At 39.7% G+C, this 16402-nt stretch overlaps 2 protein-coding genes across 2 annotated transcripts; one reads left to right on the forward strand and one right to left on the reverse strand.

Moving 5' to 3' along the window:
- Positions 1-26: 26 nt before the first annotated feature.
- stard14 (START domain containing 14) lies at positions 27-4363 on the forward strand. The gene is made up of 6 exons (XM_028588737.1): positions 27-380; positions 641-788; positions 1440-1543; positions 1758-1875; positions 1976-2028; positions 3618-4363. Exons 1-6 carry the CDS (start codon positions 219-221, stop codon positions 3822-3824), a joined length of 792 nt encoding a protein of 263 aa, XP_028444538.1. The 5' UTR covers positions 27-218; the 3' UTR covers positions 3825-4363.
- Positions 4364-8779: 4416 nt separating this feature from the next.
- On the reverse strand, positions 8780-15883 carry pdzd11 (PDZ domain containing 11). The gene is made up of 6 exons (XM_028588738.1): positions 15799-15883; positions 15114-15225; positions 12524-12664; positions 12046-12144; positions 11703-11763; positions 8780-10205 (listed from the first exon to the last, which is right to left on the reverse strand). The coding sequence occupies exons 2-6, from the start codon at positions 15204-15206 to the stop codon at positions 10171-10173; spliced, it is 429 nt and encodes a 142-aa protein (XP_028444539.1). The 5' UTR covers positions 15207-15225; positions 15799-15883; the 3' UTR covers positions 8780-10170.
- Positions 15884-16402: the final 519 nt, after the last annotated feature.

The raw sequence follows: 16402 nt of genomic DNA on the forward strand, positions 1-16402 counted from the left end.
CAGCGGGAGAGGTGTTTGAAGGTATGACTCAGGAATTCAACACTTAAAAAGAAATCCTGCTCGACTTGATTGGTGATCACCAGCTCGCATATATTGGAGTAGCCAGAGGCAAACAACCGCAGACGCCTTTCAACTCTTCAAGAGTCGACTTGGTCAAACATACACACTCTGAATTGGACTGAACAGATAGTCTTTTTCTTCTAAATATTCATTCAAATATGTCTATTTTACCCGACGAGGCGGACTTTGCTGACTTCAGAAAGCAGTGTTTATCAACGGACAATTGGTCCAGCAAGTATGATAAGAATGGGATGCAAGTGTTGGTCGAAGCTTCACCTACAAATAAAGGGAATCCCGTACCAAAAGTCCACAAGATCAAGGTAAGTTAATTTTAACCCCAACTTTAGAAATAAAGATATCATAATTGTCTCTGGGAACTGGGAACTTTAACTATATATATGGGAACTTTAACTATATATATATATATATATATATATATATATATATATATATATATATATATATATATATATATATATATATATATATATATATACACACACATACATACATACATACATACATGGGCTACATACATATACCTATATATATATATTTTATAACACGTTGTTTGTTTCAGTGTAAAATGACAATCAACGACGTATCCGCTGCCACCATGTACGACGTCATTCATGATGGCCAGTACCGTAAGACGTGGGACCCCGCCATGTTAGACAGCTTTGACATTGCCCGGCTCTCTGCGAATGCTGATGTGGGCTACTACTCATGTGAGGACTCCTTTCTGCCGAATCTGATCACATTCCTCTGTGTGTTTGTCTCTCTAATGCAGAAACATGTCAGTCTGCAGTGCAGGCCTGGCCTGACTCCGTTTCACCTGTTGCTCACAAGAAACACACCCACTGAAAAGGGACAGTGCATATTTAGAGTTTGACTCATTTGGGATTTTGAAGATATTCTCTATAGGCTAGGCCTACTACTAAGAATAGTGCTTTCAAGACCGTTCATAATTAAAATCAGTGCTCATTTGTATTTGTTTTGTGACAAAGTTCTTGATGTAAATGTCATAAAAGTGCTGCAAATGAGTAATTAAACTTTATTTTTTAGCCATAGTGAAATGTAAACAACGCTACCATTATTTTCCCATCAGCAAGCTCTTTACTCAAACCAGGTTTGCTTTTCTTTTAGTGCATCTTAGTGCTGTCTCCTTTAACCTTCTTTTCTAAATAATTAGAACTGGTTTCTTCTGTCGTTTTGTAAGCTGCTGAAGCCCTCAGGGATGAAGAATCCGCGCCCTTTTTGTTCCACCGGTGTAATTATTGTCATAACAAGGGAACACTTGTTGAGTCTAAGGTTGTGTACAGTGAAGTAGTTAATGAAGGAACACTATATAACCAGATGTTTGTCTTTTTATCCTGCAGGGATTTGTCCACAGCCTATAAAGAACAGAGATGTGGTGACTCTGCGATCGTGGCAGGTGACCGAGGACGAGTACATCATCTTTAACTTCTCAGTCAAACACCTGGTACGCCGCCTCCTCCACACACCCACTGTCTCTAAACGTGCCATTTCTACAGCTCTCTCACCCCTATTGTATTCATGTTATGTGTGCATTCATGTTTTTCCTACACAAACTTGTCTAAACAAAGTTGATGTGTCCACATTGCATAACTTTTCCAACATCTTGTAGATGTATTGTAGTGTTTCTCATTCTGCAAACTGTTTTGATTCAATTCCAGAAATACCCTCCGCGCAAGAACCTGGTGAGGGCCATTTCCATCCTCACTGGATATTTGATCAAGCCCACAGGACCAAACAGCTGCACTTTCATATACCTTTCACAAGCTGACCCCAAAGGTAAGACCATAACCAACGCTCACCCTAGTCTTTTCAAATTGAGAATTGTTGCTAGCATTTTTGAAAGCGTTTTTTTTTAAAGTGTATTTCTCTGCTCCAGGTTCTCTTCCAAAGTGGGTGGTGAACCAAGCTTCTCAAGTTCTTGCTCCACGGGTATGTAACGCAACATGTTGCACAGTTTTGTTTTCTAGTAGTCAACAGCGGCACTGAAGGTGCTAAGGTTAAAAATACATGAACTGTGTATCCGTGCGTGGGCGTGTGTTCACAAGGTGATTCAAAGTGTGTAATGGGTGTGTGCGCGCATAAGGTAGTGAGGGTTTAATGTGTCTTAAAAGGACAATAGTAACCGTAGAAACCCAATTTTAAAGTGGCCTGTCCTGGTAAGGTTGCTGACAAAGGAGTATCTCATCTCTCTCTCTCGACAGAACTCGTCCACCAGGTTTCATATCCTCCGCAGGTCGAAACTATTTAGACCCTAATGTAATGTGTGCATTTGTGGGAGTCTGAATAGTTTCAAGTTTCTTATCATATGCACAATTGCAGATAAGCGGTCGGCAATAAAAATGGTCAAATAGTCTGTAAATAATTTAAAAGCCGATACTATTTCAGCCAGGCTAAGGTCCTCTAATAAGGGATAGCAATGAACAAATAAAACCCATCTTACAAAGGGTATTTTAGCAGTTTGAAGCAGGCTTGTGAAACGTAGCTGTTGAGACTCGTGGGGTCTTGCTAAGTTTCTGCAGAAGGGAGAGTTTGCTTGCTTAAATCTGAGAGAATGGAGTAGGGTTGCAAACTGAATATTTTCAACGGATTGTGATTATTTTCACACGACGAATCGTTTTGTCTATAAAGTGTCGAAAATATAGTGAAAACGGTCCACCATAATTTCAGAGTGGCTAATCCACCTAGCATCGAAAAGTTGTGCGAGAGAAAACTCAGATCGGACAGATAATCTAGCTAGCTGTCTCAATTTACGCTGCAGAGATCTGAGGAGCGGTCAAAAATAGTTCTCATTAATCCACCGAATTTCAAATTCCAACACAAAGAAACGGAAAATACATGCATCCAGTGGAATTTCCTGCGGCAACGGAGCAATCCCGGAAGGGTAACGTCAAGGATATAGGCTATCACAGGAGGCAAAAACTTAAATGATTAATACCTTTGCAAAATAGTTGCTGATTTAATTTCAAATTTGATGATTCGTTTCAGCTCTAGATTAAAAAATTACTGATGGCAGATAAAAAAATATATAAAATGACCTATGTCCGGCTGACTGAGAAGAAGCTCATAATGTAGATAGTTGAACAGTTAAAATGTAACCACAGCAGACAAAAGCAGAATTTTGAAGTAGGCTATCCTAATTCTAAACAGTCAAAGCTTGATTTGTTTGACATCTGGTTGAAGTCAAGAATTGATGTGCCCTGTAATGGCAAAGGCAAGGTTGCCATTACGTACTTGAGAATGTGAAGGCCTTTGGTTAAAATGGTAATGGTTTAAATATGACTTTATTAAGTCAATATTTTAGTTTTTGTTGTGTTACATTAACCTTATATGTAGACCGTCAGAGCTGTAAATAGTTAGACTTGTGTATCTGCTTGTGACATAGTCTGTTACTCAGTACGTTGTGACCAGCTTTATCTTCAGCTTTATTGACTGAGAATGAAGGTACGGTATGACCCTCATTGTAGGAATGCTGCCCTCTGATAATGGTATCCTCTCTTGGCTTGGCCCACTCCTTCCAGGTGATGAAGTGCGTACACCAGGCAGGACAGATGTATCCGGAGTGGAAACGGCAGAACTCTCCCGACCAGAAGCCGTGGCTGTATCCAGAGCTGAACATCTTGCCCATGATGGACCCCAGCGAACTGTCGATACAGAGAGCCGACTCGCTAGAAAACATGGATGAGAGTTCCAAGGTGGCCACTGTGGACAACCAGGACTGCAGTTAAATTACATCAAGGTGATGGGAAGGATAGCAAAGAGGGAGAGATTGGAGGATGGACTGTATATACTCATACATGTAATAAGACTTGAGACCTCCGACTCTCTGAGACGTCGCCCTAATGCTCTTGAATATTTATCCTTGTGTCTTTTGGATGAGCAAGAGCATGACGTGTTTACAGCTGTCTTACCTTACAAATGAGAACAGATCAAATTGCCATTCACCTCAGTCCAAGTTAAACTAAGCTTAACATCTCTCCAGTGTTTGCCGCCAGGCTTTTAAAACTTATTTTTACAATGTACAGGCTTACAGTTAACAATGTTTGAATGTGTCATAGTGAAAGCACTACATTTACAATGGGTAGCTTGGCTACGCAAAAATAGACAAACACATTTTTAAATAAAGAAATTAAGCATAGTTGTCCATTTTGTCTTTACAAGTGACTGAATGGAAAATAGATAAGTTACTGTCAGTTGTGAAAAGTAGAGTGAAGGGAAATTATTTTTTTCTAAATTGTCAGGTTAAAAATGATCTGATGATCTTTCATTTTTTTATAGTTTTTTTTTTTAATAGGTTTACAGTTTTTTTTTTTTTTTTTTTGCAAAACAAAAAAAACTGAATTGCTTTAATTGCTTACCATTAATTTATTTAATTAAGTCGTAATTAGTGAGCAATTAGAACAGGAAGCTGGTTTGAAGGTTCATTTTATTTATTTAACATGTGCAATCAAAGCTTTATGCAATGTAACATGTCATTTTGTATTCTAAGTTATACAGACCCTTGCATTGGCACTCAAGGAGGGGATCGGTTGTTGATCTCTGAGAATTAAAATCTTGTTAGACTGTATTAACATGTAAAATATACATAGCAAGTTAGCATTTTTTCATATGAATAACTTTACCTAAAGGATATCATTTATTTATTTGAAGTTGAAGTTTGAAGTCATGTTTGAGAAAAGACCCTGGAATGAAGCTCTGCAGGCTGAGCTCAAGTTTTTTTTTTTTTTTTTTTTTTTTTTTTCTTTTCTTAAGATCTTTGATGTTATGTTACATGGTCTTGACTTTTTTTTTTTTTTTTTTTTTTTTTTTTAAAATAAACCTTACAAGGTTTACGTGCTTTTGTAATGACTTGACTGCATTCCTTTTCAAGATCTGTCTCAAAGAAACCAAACAAACCAGTCGAACAAGTTTGGCTACTTGAACCAGAGCAAACTGGTCTATTTCCAGCTGGTTAAGGCTCTTCAAGTATAAAGACAAGGTTATTATGGTTCAAAAGTTTATTAGTGTACAAAAGAATAGAACAGTGTTGAGATGCAACAGGCAGGTATTTGCATACAAACACACATTTTACTGTATACTGCGGTAACCGCCCAGAGCTATTCAACTGTTTTCTGTAAATGTTAAGTGTGCACCTTTTCTTTCTCTTTCTCTCTCGAAATCTTGCTAGCATCAGGGTCTCTACTGCACACAGAAACATGTAAAATGTATCATGTATGAAACATGAACAAAATTTGAGTATTCAGTATTTAATAAACACTCAGCCCACAATAGCGGTCTCTAAACTATATTTACACAACTTAATTTCCCTAAGTAATTATAAATTTGTTAAATATTTAAAAACTGGATATATATTCAGAGATATTTAAAATCAGTGATATTTACATGTACCAGAAGTCTTGCATTATCATTTGCTCTTACAGTACGTAAGGCCCTGCTGTCTCTGTAAATCCAAGTATTATGTAAAATGTTTTACATGTAAAGTACATACACTCAGTTGCCAGTTTATTAATATAAGAGACATTAGAAAAAAACAGAGCTGTGATTTGCAGTTGAAAGCTCCAGGAAAAGTCAGTAAGCGGCTCTTGAGTTGAAATGATTTCATCAAACCGTTTTAAACAAAAATCTGAACGTTATATATTTCATGATGATTGGATATATTGCTGAGCTGATGTAATGGACTGCATTAGTTTTAGCCAGGTGTACCTAATACACTAGCAACTGGGGGTGGAATGGTACATTCGTATTGAACCGAAACGGTACGGCATCATGGTTCGGTGCATGAATTTACACAAAGAATACACGGTATAAAAAGAAATAAAACTCACGTGCAAATGAATATAATTGCAGAACTACCGTTACCCGCAATTTCCACCAACTGCGGAACGGCTGCAACACCCACCAGGTCCGGGTTTGTTGCGGAATGGCTGCGGCCGTGACTGACAGCTGAAGTCACGAGGACCCACGAGATCTTGCGATTTCACGTATGATTGCCCGATATAACAGTATGTAGTTTCTATAAATGTATTTTATTTTGAAAATTAACCAGATGTTTTATTTTGTTTCTGTGCTCGACTTCCTGTCCCGCACAATCTGCCCTGTGCTGAACTGCTGCGGAGCTTTCCGGCATCCGGCAAAAATAGAAGCTAGTGATGGGACAACCGACTCTTTTACGAGAGTCGGTTCAACCGGACGGTCGTTGGTTGGCCTAGCGAGTTAATAGATTCGGTCACCGGTTCGCCTCCAGATTTCCCACCGTGGTCACATATATATGACTCTAGAGTCGCTACTCGCTTTGTTTCTCTCACGTATATATGACTCTAGAGTTGCTACTCGCTGCGGAGATAATTGCCGTCACTCTCTCACTTCTCCCTCGCTCACTAGCTCCCCACACACACACATACGGCGACTCGACACACACACATCACACATGCGCGCACCAGTATAACCATCAGGCCACTTGTATGCTACAGAGAAAGCTCTGCGTGGAGCCTCCGGCAGCAAAAAAACACCGTTGGCTAAACTATTTAAAAATACCGTCTCTCGCTAGTGATGCAGTGATCAGTGACGCTTCTTTCCGACCAATCAGCAGCCTGCAGGGTTTCACGTCACCTTCTCGGCTCGCCTCAGCTCGCTTGGAACCTCGACTGAGCAGGTACTAAAAAAAGTACCTGTTAGCAGGTACCAGGTACTTTTTTTTCGTAATGGAAAACCAAAAAAGGAGAGTAGAGGCGAGGCGAGTAGGTACCATGTAATGTAAAAGCGCCATTAGAGTCGAGCGGGCCGGCCGGTTGCACGGTTACATTCGTTCTCGTTCGGCATAGGGTCTAGGCATTAGTAGCTCATTTCCTGATTGATTCTATCACCACCACTCCAGTCCAGCGGAGGCGCTAATGAGCTAGATTACAACACACACAGTAGCAGAAGAATACCAGCTACACAACGGCCAACCATTGACATATAATGCCAACGGCACGAATGAAGTAAAAGAAAAAAACAGAAGTGAGTCGGTTCATTGACGTATGGCACTCGATTCTCCCGGCTCAGTGACACGAGTCGGGTTAATTAACCGGCTCTTCGGTCAGTTCGTCAACACTAGTGCCATAATAAACCAGATCCTAATACTGGCAATGCCGAGCTGCCTCACAGTAAACCGGTTGTCATTTTTATGTTGAGGCTGTGGGGGTGTTGTCGGCAGCTGCTGCATGTAACTAATAAAGTAACTTGTAACCTAACTTTGTTACTTTTAAAATCAAGTAATCTGTAAAGTTATTAAACTACTTTTAAAATCAAGTAATCTGTAAAGTCTTCCAGTCAAGTTTTTGACCACACCACAGCACTGAGACGGCTCTTGTCAAAGTCTTTAATGACATCCACTTAAACACAGATCACAGAAAATTTCAGTCTTAGTATTACTTGATCTCAGTGCTGCATTTGAGACAGTCGACCACAACATATTACTTGACCGATTGGAAAACTGGGTTGGTCTTTCTGGCTCAGTACTAAAGTGGTTTGAATCCTATTTAAAGAATAGGGACTACTTTGTGTCTATAGGTAATTATACATCTGAGCATACAAATATGACATGCGGAGTTCCCCAAGGCTCAGTTCTGGGGCCTCTTCTGTTCAACATCTACATGCTTCCACTGGCTCAGATTATGGAAAACAACAAAATAAGTTACCATAGTTATGCGGATGACACACTAATTTACATAACCTTATCGCCAGGGAATTATAGCCCAATACAACAACTGAATATGTGCATTGAACAAATTAACGACTGGATGTGCCATAACTTTCTTAAATTAAATGAAGAAAAAACTGAGGTGGTTGTTTTTGGATCAAAAGAGGAACGATTAAAGGTCAACACTCAAACGACAAATGTTAAAAACAACAGACAAAGCCAGAAATCTTGGTGTAGTCATGGACTCAGACCTGAATTTTAAAAGTCACTTTAAGACAATTACAAAATCAGCCTATTATCACCTTAAAAATATATCAAGGGTTAAAGGACTTATGTCTCAGCAGGATTTGGAAAAACTTGTCCATGCTTTTATCTTCAGTAGACTTGACTACAGTAACGGTGTCTTTACAAATCTCCCTAAAAAATCAATTAGACAACTGCAGCTGATTCAGAACGCTGCTGCTCGAGTCCTCACTAAAACCAAGAAAGTGGATCACATCACTCCAGTACTGAAGTCTTTACACTGGCTTCCAGTGCCTCAAAGAATTGATTTTAAAATACTTTTGCTGGTTTACAAATCACTAAATGGTTGAGGGCCAAAATATGACCCACCCAGACCTCTCAGGTCGTCTGGGACAGGTCTACTTGTTGTTCCCAGAGTCAGAACTAAACAGGGGGAAGCAGCGTTCAGTTTTTATGCTCCACATATCTGGAACAAACTCCCAGAAAACTGCAGGTCCGCTGTAACTCTGTTCTTTTAAATCCAGGCTGAAGACATATCTTTTTAATGTTGCCTTTCTTTAAATAACCTATTTTTAACTGCTCTTTCTTTAAAATCCTTATACTGCACTGTACATTTTATTCTTGTCTTTTAATGATCTTAAATTGTTGTTAATTGTTTTAATGCTTTGAAATAGTTTTTAATTGTTTTCTAACTGTTTTTAATGTTTCATGTTTCATGTAAAGCACTTTGAATTGCCTTGTTGCTGAAATGTGCTATACAAATAAAGCTGCCTTGCCTTGCCTTGCCTAAAGTAACTAAGTTACTTTTTCAAAGTAACTGTGGCAACACTGGTGGCGACCCACAAGAGTTAGAGGAACCGCGGGCCTCTTTAAGATCACAAGTTTGGGAAAACTTTGTTTTCCCAGTCAGTTCCAGTAGTAGGCTACAGGGGGGAGAGTGGTGGATAAGACGAGAACTGTGAGTCAGCGCTGTTCACTAGTTGTTGGGTATGTGAGTGGAACTACATCTAACATGCTAACGCATATCCGACGCCATCACCCAGAGAACAAGCACCAAACTGTGTATCCAAGAACACTTAAATCAGTGTAAATTACGTTATTTTATACACAGACTGCTGTTGTAGATTAGTATTACCTTTCCAGTGTCGCGGCTCCGAACCGTAACGTTAGTTGGGACAGACGCCTTGTTTCTTAAGGGTAACTATATTAGCTTTAGCCAGGCAAGGAGCAGCTTTCTGTGGTGAAAAATGGCTGGGAGACGTTGTGACAACGTTGCATTAATCAGGTAATTTAGTTCGTCTTTGCAGAAAACAGAGATGCTGTATTTTTGTTTTATAGCCAATTGTCTTTACAGTTACAGATGGAGTCTGGAGATGATGTGGGGTACTTATTGTTAGCATCTTACTTTACACACTTCAGGCTGTTGCAGCTAGCACAGGGTAGAGACTGTATGACACTAGGTGGTACAGCCTGAAACATGCACACACAAAAAAAAAATTGCCTTCTGTATTTTTGCTTTTCCCTCCATTGTACCGAACTCGTACCGAACCGTGATGTCTGAACCAAACCGTGACCTCTGTGTACCGTTCCACCCCTACAAACAACTGAGTGTATGTGTGTCTCTACTTTGTATCAGTGTCATCAAGGCAAATGTGTAGAGTACACATAAGCGCTACTCTGTATTTGATCAAAATATGTCTAGAACAGTAGAAACATCTTATTATAGGACTTAAAGAAAAATGAATAAAGGCAATGCGTTATTAAAATATGCAGGGTCTATAAATGCTATGCTTGAATAGAAAAATAGGTATCAGTTCCATAATTTATAATGTGAAATATGTATGTATGTATGTATATTGAGTTTATGCTTATACGGTAACTCCCTTCACTCCCTGTGAATACATCCTGTTGTAGTAGAAACCATGTATCAGAGTAGATAAGGGAGCCCTCAGATATCTGGGTGAGAGAGGAAACCAATATTTAACAGAGTATATTGTTCTTACATGGAGAACTTTGAATGATGCTGAGTCATACGTCAGTTGTCATACGTCAGTTATCTTGAAGCTGAGACAGACAGGAAGCCAGAGTCTGTAGGAGGAAGGGAAATGACGTGCAGTGCCGCGGCTGTCCAACTCTCTCATTGCTGCCACCTAATGTACAGTCCTCTCCTTCTGCCGTTGATAGTCTGATAAACACAGACACAGAGAACAACATCACAAAACTGAAAGGGATGTTATTATATGATCTCATGCCAGTATAATATAATTCAGTGAATCCAATGACTGTGTTGTTGTTGTTGTTGAAGACATGCAGTGAGATCAGCCAGATTATCAGCCAGTTATCTTAGCTGCAGTATGCAGGTACTGTAACACGCAGGCAGCCAAGTGCTGACAAGCTTCAAATTCTTGACATGTGGTCCCTTGTAAAGAGATACATGTTCTGTATGAAAGCTTTTCTCGCACATGAACTTTTTACTGTCATTTTGAGAAGGGGTGTACATATACTGTAGTATTTGTTTTAGTATTTATTTTTTAGTATTTAGGGGTGGCAGTAGCTCAGTCTGTAGGGAGTTGGGTCCCCATACGGACTAAAGTTTGGGGGTGGACTGGTAGCTGGAGAGGTGCCAGTTCACCTCCTGGGCACTGCCAAGGTGCTCTTGAGCAAGGCACCAAACCCCCACCTGCTCGAGGCGCTTGTCTATCGACAGCTGCAGCCCCCTCACTCTGACATCTCTCCATTTGTGCATGTATAGGTACTGAGCATGTGTGTGTATTTCAGGCCTGTGTGTAGTGTAACAGCATTGTAATTTCCCTTGCAGGATTAATAAAGTGTAAATTATTATTATTTGCATCTGAAACGTTAGTATGATCAATAAATTGTATACTCTCTCCAAAAAAATATCTTCACAATGGGCAAAACCAACTACTACAACGACAACATAAATGGTCATGTTATAGTCCTCTGTAAAAGGAGGTAAAGGAAAAGGTATAGCAGATATGGACTCTATTTTCATGACGTAGAAATTGTCGTCTTGCTTTTGATATGATTTTGTAGAGTAAGGGCCGGGACACATATAGCCGACGGCCGACCGTTGACAGAAAACCCCGTCGATATGATCAGTCGCGTCCCCGAGGTCCAAAAAACTGCCACACAACAGACCAAAAAGACGAGAGGAGACGAGACGTAATACATCTCTATAACAGCAGGCGGCGCTAATCTGTAATGTTGTCCAAGAAATGAAAACCGGCAACTGATTGGACGAACGCGTCACATGGGTTTGTTTTCTCCGGAAATTGAAAGCCAGACTGTCCGTTGGCCGTTCAGAATATGATCTCATATTGTACTAAAATAGTTCACTGAAACATGTTTCTGAAAACATTTTAAGCAAGAAATAGGCCATGCAGTTGCTGAATCTGTCTTCATTTCAGCTCAACAAAGGTCACTTTAAAAAATGTTGATCAGATTTTGAGAGACTCTAGTCACCTCATTCCGCTCGTCATTTCCGGGTGAGTCCCGACGGCCCTGCCGCCGACCGAACATGTCAGGTCGGCCAAAATGAACGCCGACAGCCCCCCAGACGGACGACGGCACGGGACACACCGAACAGATTTGAGTCACTGACCTCGCCAGACTGTCCCCACGGCCAATAATCGGCCTGATGTGTCCCGGCCCTAAGACTTACTGTAAGGAAAGAAGCGAACCCTCATCAGTATCTCTCGGGCAGTCTTCAGAATCTCTACAGCCTAACGAGGAAGAAGAAATGAAATCAATACAATAAAACTGTTGGAGGAAAACGTTGAACAATGCAACATTGGACTCAATTTATTGAGACATTTTATAGACATTTACATATTCAATAGAAATTCAAATATTGAAATATATAACTGGCACGTTCTAAAATAAAGACCCATTTTACACAGATGTCTTTCAACATGTTCCGACTACAGTGAAAATGTGGTACTGTGTAATATTGTGTTGATTACAATCCATATGAATCTCGGCTTGAGAGTACTGCTCCGACTTACTCTTGAGTGCTCTATGTCTTGGAAATCAACCTCATTCACAGAAAGAACCTGGTCTCCCTCTTGCAGCCCTGCTCTGTGGGCATCGGAGTCTGGAACCACCTGACACACACACACACACACAGACACACACAGACACACACAGACACACACAGACACACACACACACACACACAGACACACACACAAAACCACAATGTGGAAAGTAAGCAGCTGAGTCTGACTTAATGTCCCACAACACTATCTGACTATCTTTTACTGTGTATTATGTTAAATGTTTCTAATTTATTAAATAATTTCTTAAATTATTTAAACAAAGTTTTGTGTCGGAGTTTTTAACATTCCAAATTCCTAATTTTGACCTTTTGAAGATTTTCATTTTCACTGTAAATGCACATCGGTTCCAAATACTGGTTATCGGTTACACTAAATACTAATAATCGATATCGGCCTTGAAAAACCAGTGTCGGTCAATCCTTACCTTGGATATAAAGATTCCCAACTGTGATGCCTTGCCCCCACGGATGTTGAAGCCCAGCTGTGCTCCTGGAGGTTTCTTTAATACAATGGTACGGGGCAGGAACTGGGTGAGCTCATTGTTGTAGTCAGGGTGAAGAACCCGCTAGAAATGTACAAGAAAAAAAAAAAAAGCTGACAATGTACGACCAAAATGATGGCATTATATCCATTACGACCCTGTGAGCTGAATTCTTCTCACACACCTTGACTCAAGGCTGTTTTATGCTTCTGCGTCAACTCCTACGCAATAGCTACGCCGTCGCTCCTACGGCAACATGACCCTTTTGGAGTTCTGTGTCGGGTTTGAACGCGTTTCTTTGCATCGAGGTGCATTTCACTTCCGGTTTTTGGAGGGTCAATCGTGAAACTCTGCCATTTCCGACGAAAGAGAGAGAGACAGTTTATATTATGTTGGCAAGCAAACTTTAGCACAAGTGCCCACAAAGTACAGCTTGTTGGCGAAGTGCTAATTTCAAAACGTTACTGACATATAGACACTTTAAAAACGGATAACCCCGTCATTGTAACCAAAATATGTCTGAGTTTATTTGCAAAGCTTATGTCAGTGAACTAGCATGTTGCTACTCCCCGCAGTAGGCTGCTTGAAACACCGACTATCAACACACAGGACGAGTTGACCAATCGCAGTCCTTGCGGTCTGCGTTGCCTCAACGCAAAGTTACACATTTTTGGAGGTGCGCGTCAAGCTACGGCGGAGGGCTCGGAGAGGGGTTCACGTCGATGCAGAGGGGTCTGCGGGGGTACGCCGTCGATTCGACGCAGAAGCATAAAACAGCCTTTACTAAGAGCAATCTTAAGGTTTAACAACCTGCAGAAAATGGTGTTACAAGACATCACATTCCAGAGGATTGGGAAAATACTGTTTTCGCACATTTTGTAACTAGGTGAATAGGCAGAAAAGTTACTTATACTGTCTGAGCGTGAAAGTTCATTTATATACTTCTATAAAGTTCCTTCATATTGGAAATCTTGGAAACCGTAGATTGACAAAAACATCTTCATTCAAGGTCCACTTATTTGCTTAGTGCAGAGCTTTCAACTTCATCACATCTTTTGGTGTCGGATGTGAAAGCATCTTTGATCTTTCTCCGGCCATCCACAGACCCCTGGTCAGTGACTTTGACCCATTTTTTTGTCTTACAGACAATGTTGTGTATTTTTAGTGTTGATGAAGTCTCTTGCCCAGGGACAAGGACACATGGGAAACAGACTAAATCAGCTCTCTGTGAACACAGATCAGAAAGCTCAAGGAGGCTATTCACATCCAACACCAGAGACCACCTTTAAACAGTGACACAGGTTACAAAACTACTTAGGATCTGTGATGACATCTGTGCCTTCTCCATAAGAAAACACCATCCCCTGATAAAGACCTGAAGGTGCAGTTGAGAAAAAGCTAGTAAACCCCCTGTGGACCTTGAGTTCACTTTTTCTCAGTCAAAGTTATATAAACAAAAAGTGTGGTTCTATTTCTCAGTTGCTTTGGTACATTTCTCAGATCACACCTTCACATGATTTAGTCACTTGTGCACAAGATAAAAGGCAATTTATCATTGTTTTGGTCAAATTGCAATTGCTTTTGTACATGCATGCAATTGATCATGTACAATTGTCTGCTGTTTTTTACATGATCAATTGCTTATGTCATGTTGCTCATAATATAATATACTGGATGTCTGTTGAATTGTCTTACCCCCCAAACCATCTAGACATAAGTTCATTGAATAGGTCTATAATTGCTAAATGGTTGAACTCACTGTTATTATCATTATCAAGCAAGTTTTCCATATAGTACATTACAATTGTTTTTACAGATTGTTGTTGTGAATTTGTCAAGAATTTTAATCAATAAATGTATCTCAGGTGAATCTTGACTTCCATTAATTAAGGAGATTGTGTAAAAAATGTGATCAACCACTATGTAAAATAGCTTGGAGGTACACCAAACGAACCTTAAATTGGCGAGCATATCTTAACAGAGAACAACACATAGTTTTGTGTTTTTCTTTCTGAATCGCAATGACACTGTAATTTGTTGAAAAACCAAAAATAAAAGCATAAATGGGAATCCTGTCCAATCTCTTGCTATCCTAATCTCACATAAAAGAATGTGTGGCTTTGTACTGTTGAGATGTATGAAATCCATACAGAAAAAGTGCATCCTTGTGTATTTTCAATCATTGTCATACAATATTTTAGCCATAGTATACATCAGAAAATACCTAGAGTACAATTTTATATTGACAACACGACTAAGCTTCTTTTTTTTTTTACAAAACTAAGCATCTTCTTTGTGAACGATGGCACAAGGAATTGACAATCTGATGGCTCTGACATGTTCATTGACATAAAGATTTACTTTTGAGGAATGGACTAGAGATTTTGAGCAAGTTACAGGCTTTTGCAGGTTATCGATTGTGTAGTGCTGTTTGTAATAATTGTTTTTGAGAAATCGACTTACTGGTTTGCAAATGTTAAGAATGATTCGAGAAATGTACCAAAGCAACTGAGAACTGTAATATGAGGCATACCTCCTGTGGGGCTATCCATGCTGGTGGGTTCTCATAAGAAGGCAGGAATACCACTGGGAGCTGATAGTCATCATAGGGAATCTTCTGATCCATTGTTTCTAAAAACAATACCCTAAAGAAAGAAATAAAGAAACGCACGTTGTTATGAAAAGCTGTTCCTTAAGAGTATTATTGTACCGCTTGTTTTGTTATAATAATAAAAAACATGAATGGGATATCTTTGAGTCTAGCTATATTACTCCAAATTAACGCTGTTTGTGTATAATCAAAGCCCGGTCTACGGTCTTATTAGAAATTATTATTTGGTATAATGTTAGCATAAGAACGAGCAAATCGAATAAAACATAGCCTACCATATATGTAACGTTAAGTTCTACTAAAAAAATCAATTTTCAAAGAGCAAAAATGCTGACATTAGACAAATCCTGAAATGAATGGAACATATTGATGCAACGTTAAATTGGATCAGATGATGGAAATAAAATTAAGTTACTTTTAGTGGACAATGACTGCTAGCTAGTTAGCTTACTAGCTAACTTCGAAACGAGCCTGCTTTGCTCTGTTTATCACACACCACGTTTAACTAACACTGACTGTTATCATCATTAGACCTATAACGATGAAGATAGTGAGTAACGTCTGGGTGAACACAAACTGACAACCATCAAATAACAAATGATCTCACCTGCCAGTCTGAAGCTGAAGTGTAGGCTAACAACAAGCCCTTTTTCTTATTAAACGAACGATGACTGGTCTCCAGTGCACTACCGCCACCTGCTGGCACGGAGGGGTCACGCCAACACGTAATAATCACTATGGTAGGCTATAATACAAAGGACTCATATCTTTTATTAGTAAAAGTAGCAATGCCACAGTGTAGACATACTCTGCTACAAGTAAAATCCATTCCCTGCACCACAAAGGAGACAAAGCAATTGGTGTGTGCATGCTGCTTTCTACTCAACACGTAAAAACCATACATTCAAAATAAAAATATATACATTTAAAGACAATGTTGTATTTTTTTTTTTGCTTATCATTTTATGTTGGTCTCACTTTGAAGCCTACCTGACGGAGCTGAACTGTTTGGATCCTCCCTTTCCATTAGGGCTACACGCCTTCATCCCTGCACCCATTCATGTGCGAACATTCACATTCAGTTCACGGAAAGGATGCGGGAGAAGTAGAGTGGAGGCAATAAGAGTGGTTTTCCCACGGAGTGTGCTACGGAGGAATTTAACAACACAGTGGGATTCACGGTGAGTTTCTTTTGGTTTGTTAGATTCTGC

Source organism: Perca flavescens, chromosome 10 (assembly GCF_004354835.1).
Source record: "Perca flavescens isolate YP-PL-M2 chromosome 10, PFLA_1.0, whole genome shotgun sequence".
Taxonomy (NCBI): Eukaryota; Metazoa; Chordata; class Actinopteri; order Perciformes; family Percidae; genus Perca; species Perca flavescens.

Bases quoted from the DNA above. Each gene is read 5' to 3' on its own strand.
- pdzd11 (XM_028588738.1), bottom strand. From the start codon at position 15,206: ATGGATCAGAAGATTCCCTATGATGACTATCAGCTCCCAGTGGTATTC. The intron at 12,145-12,523 runs GTAAGGATTGAC...TGTGTGTGTCAG, and splicing joins TGGGAATCTTTATATCCAAG to GTGGTTCCAGACTCCGATGC. The intron at 10,206-11,702 runs GTAAGTCTTAGG...TGTGTTTATCAG, and splicing joins GGTTCGCTTCTTTCCTTACA to ACTATCAACGGCAGAAGGAG.
- stard14 (XM_028588737.1), top strand. From the start codon at position 219: ATGTCTATTTTACCCGACGAGGCGGACTTTGCTGACTTCAGAAAGCAG. The intron at 381-640 runs GTAAGTTAATTT...TGTTTGTTTCAG, and splicing joins CAAAAGTCCACAAGATCAAG to TGTAAAATGACAATCAACGA. The intron at 1,876-1,975 runs GTAAGACCATAA...TCTCTGCTCCAG, and splicing joins TTCACAAGCTGACCCCAAAG to GTTCTCTTCCAAAGTGGGTG.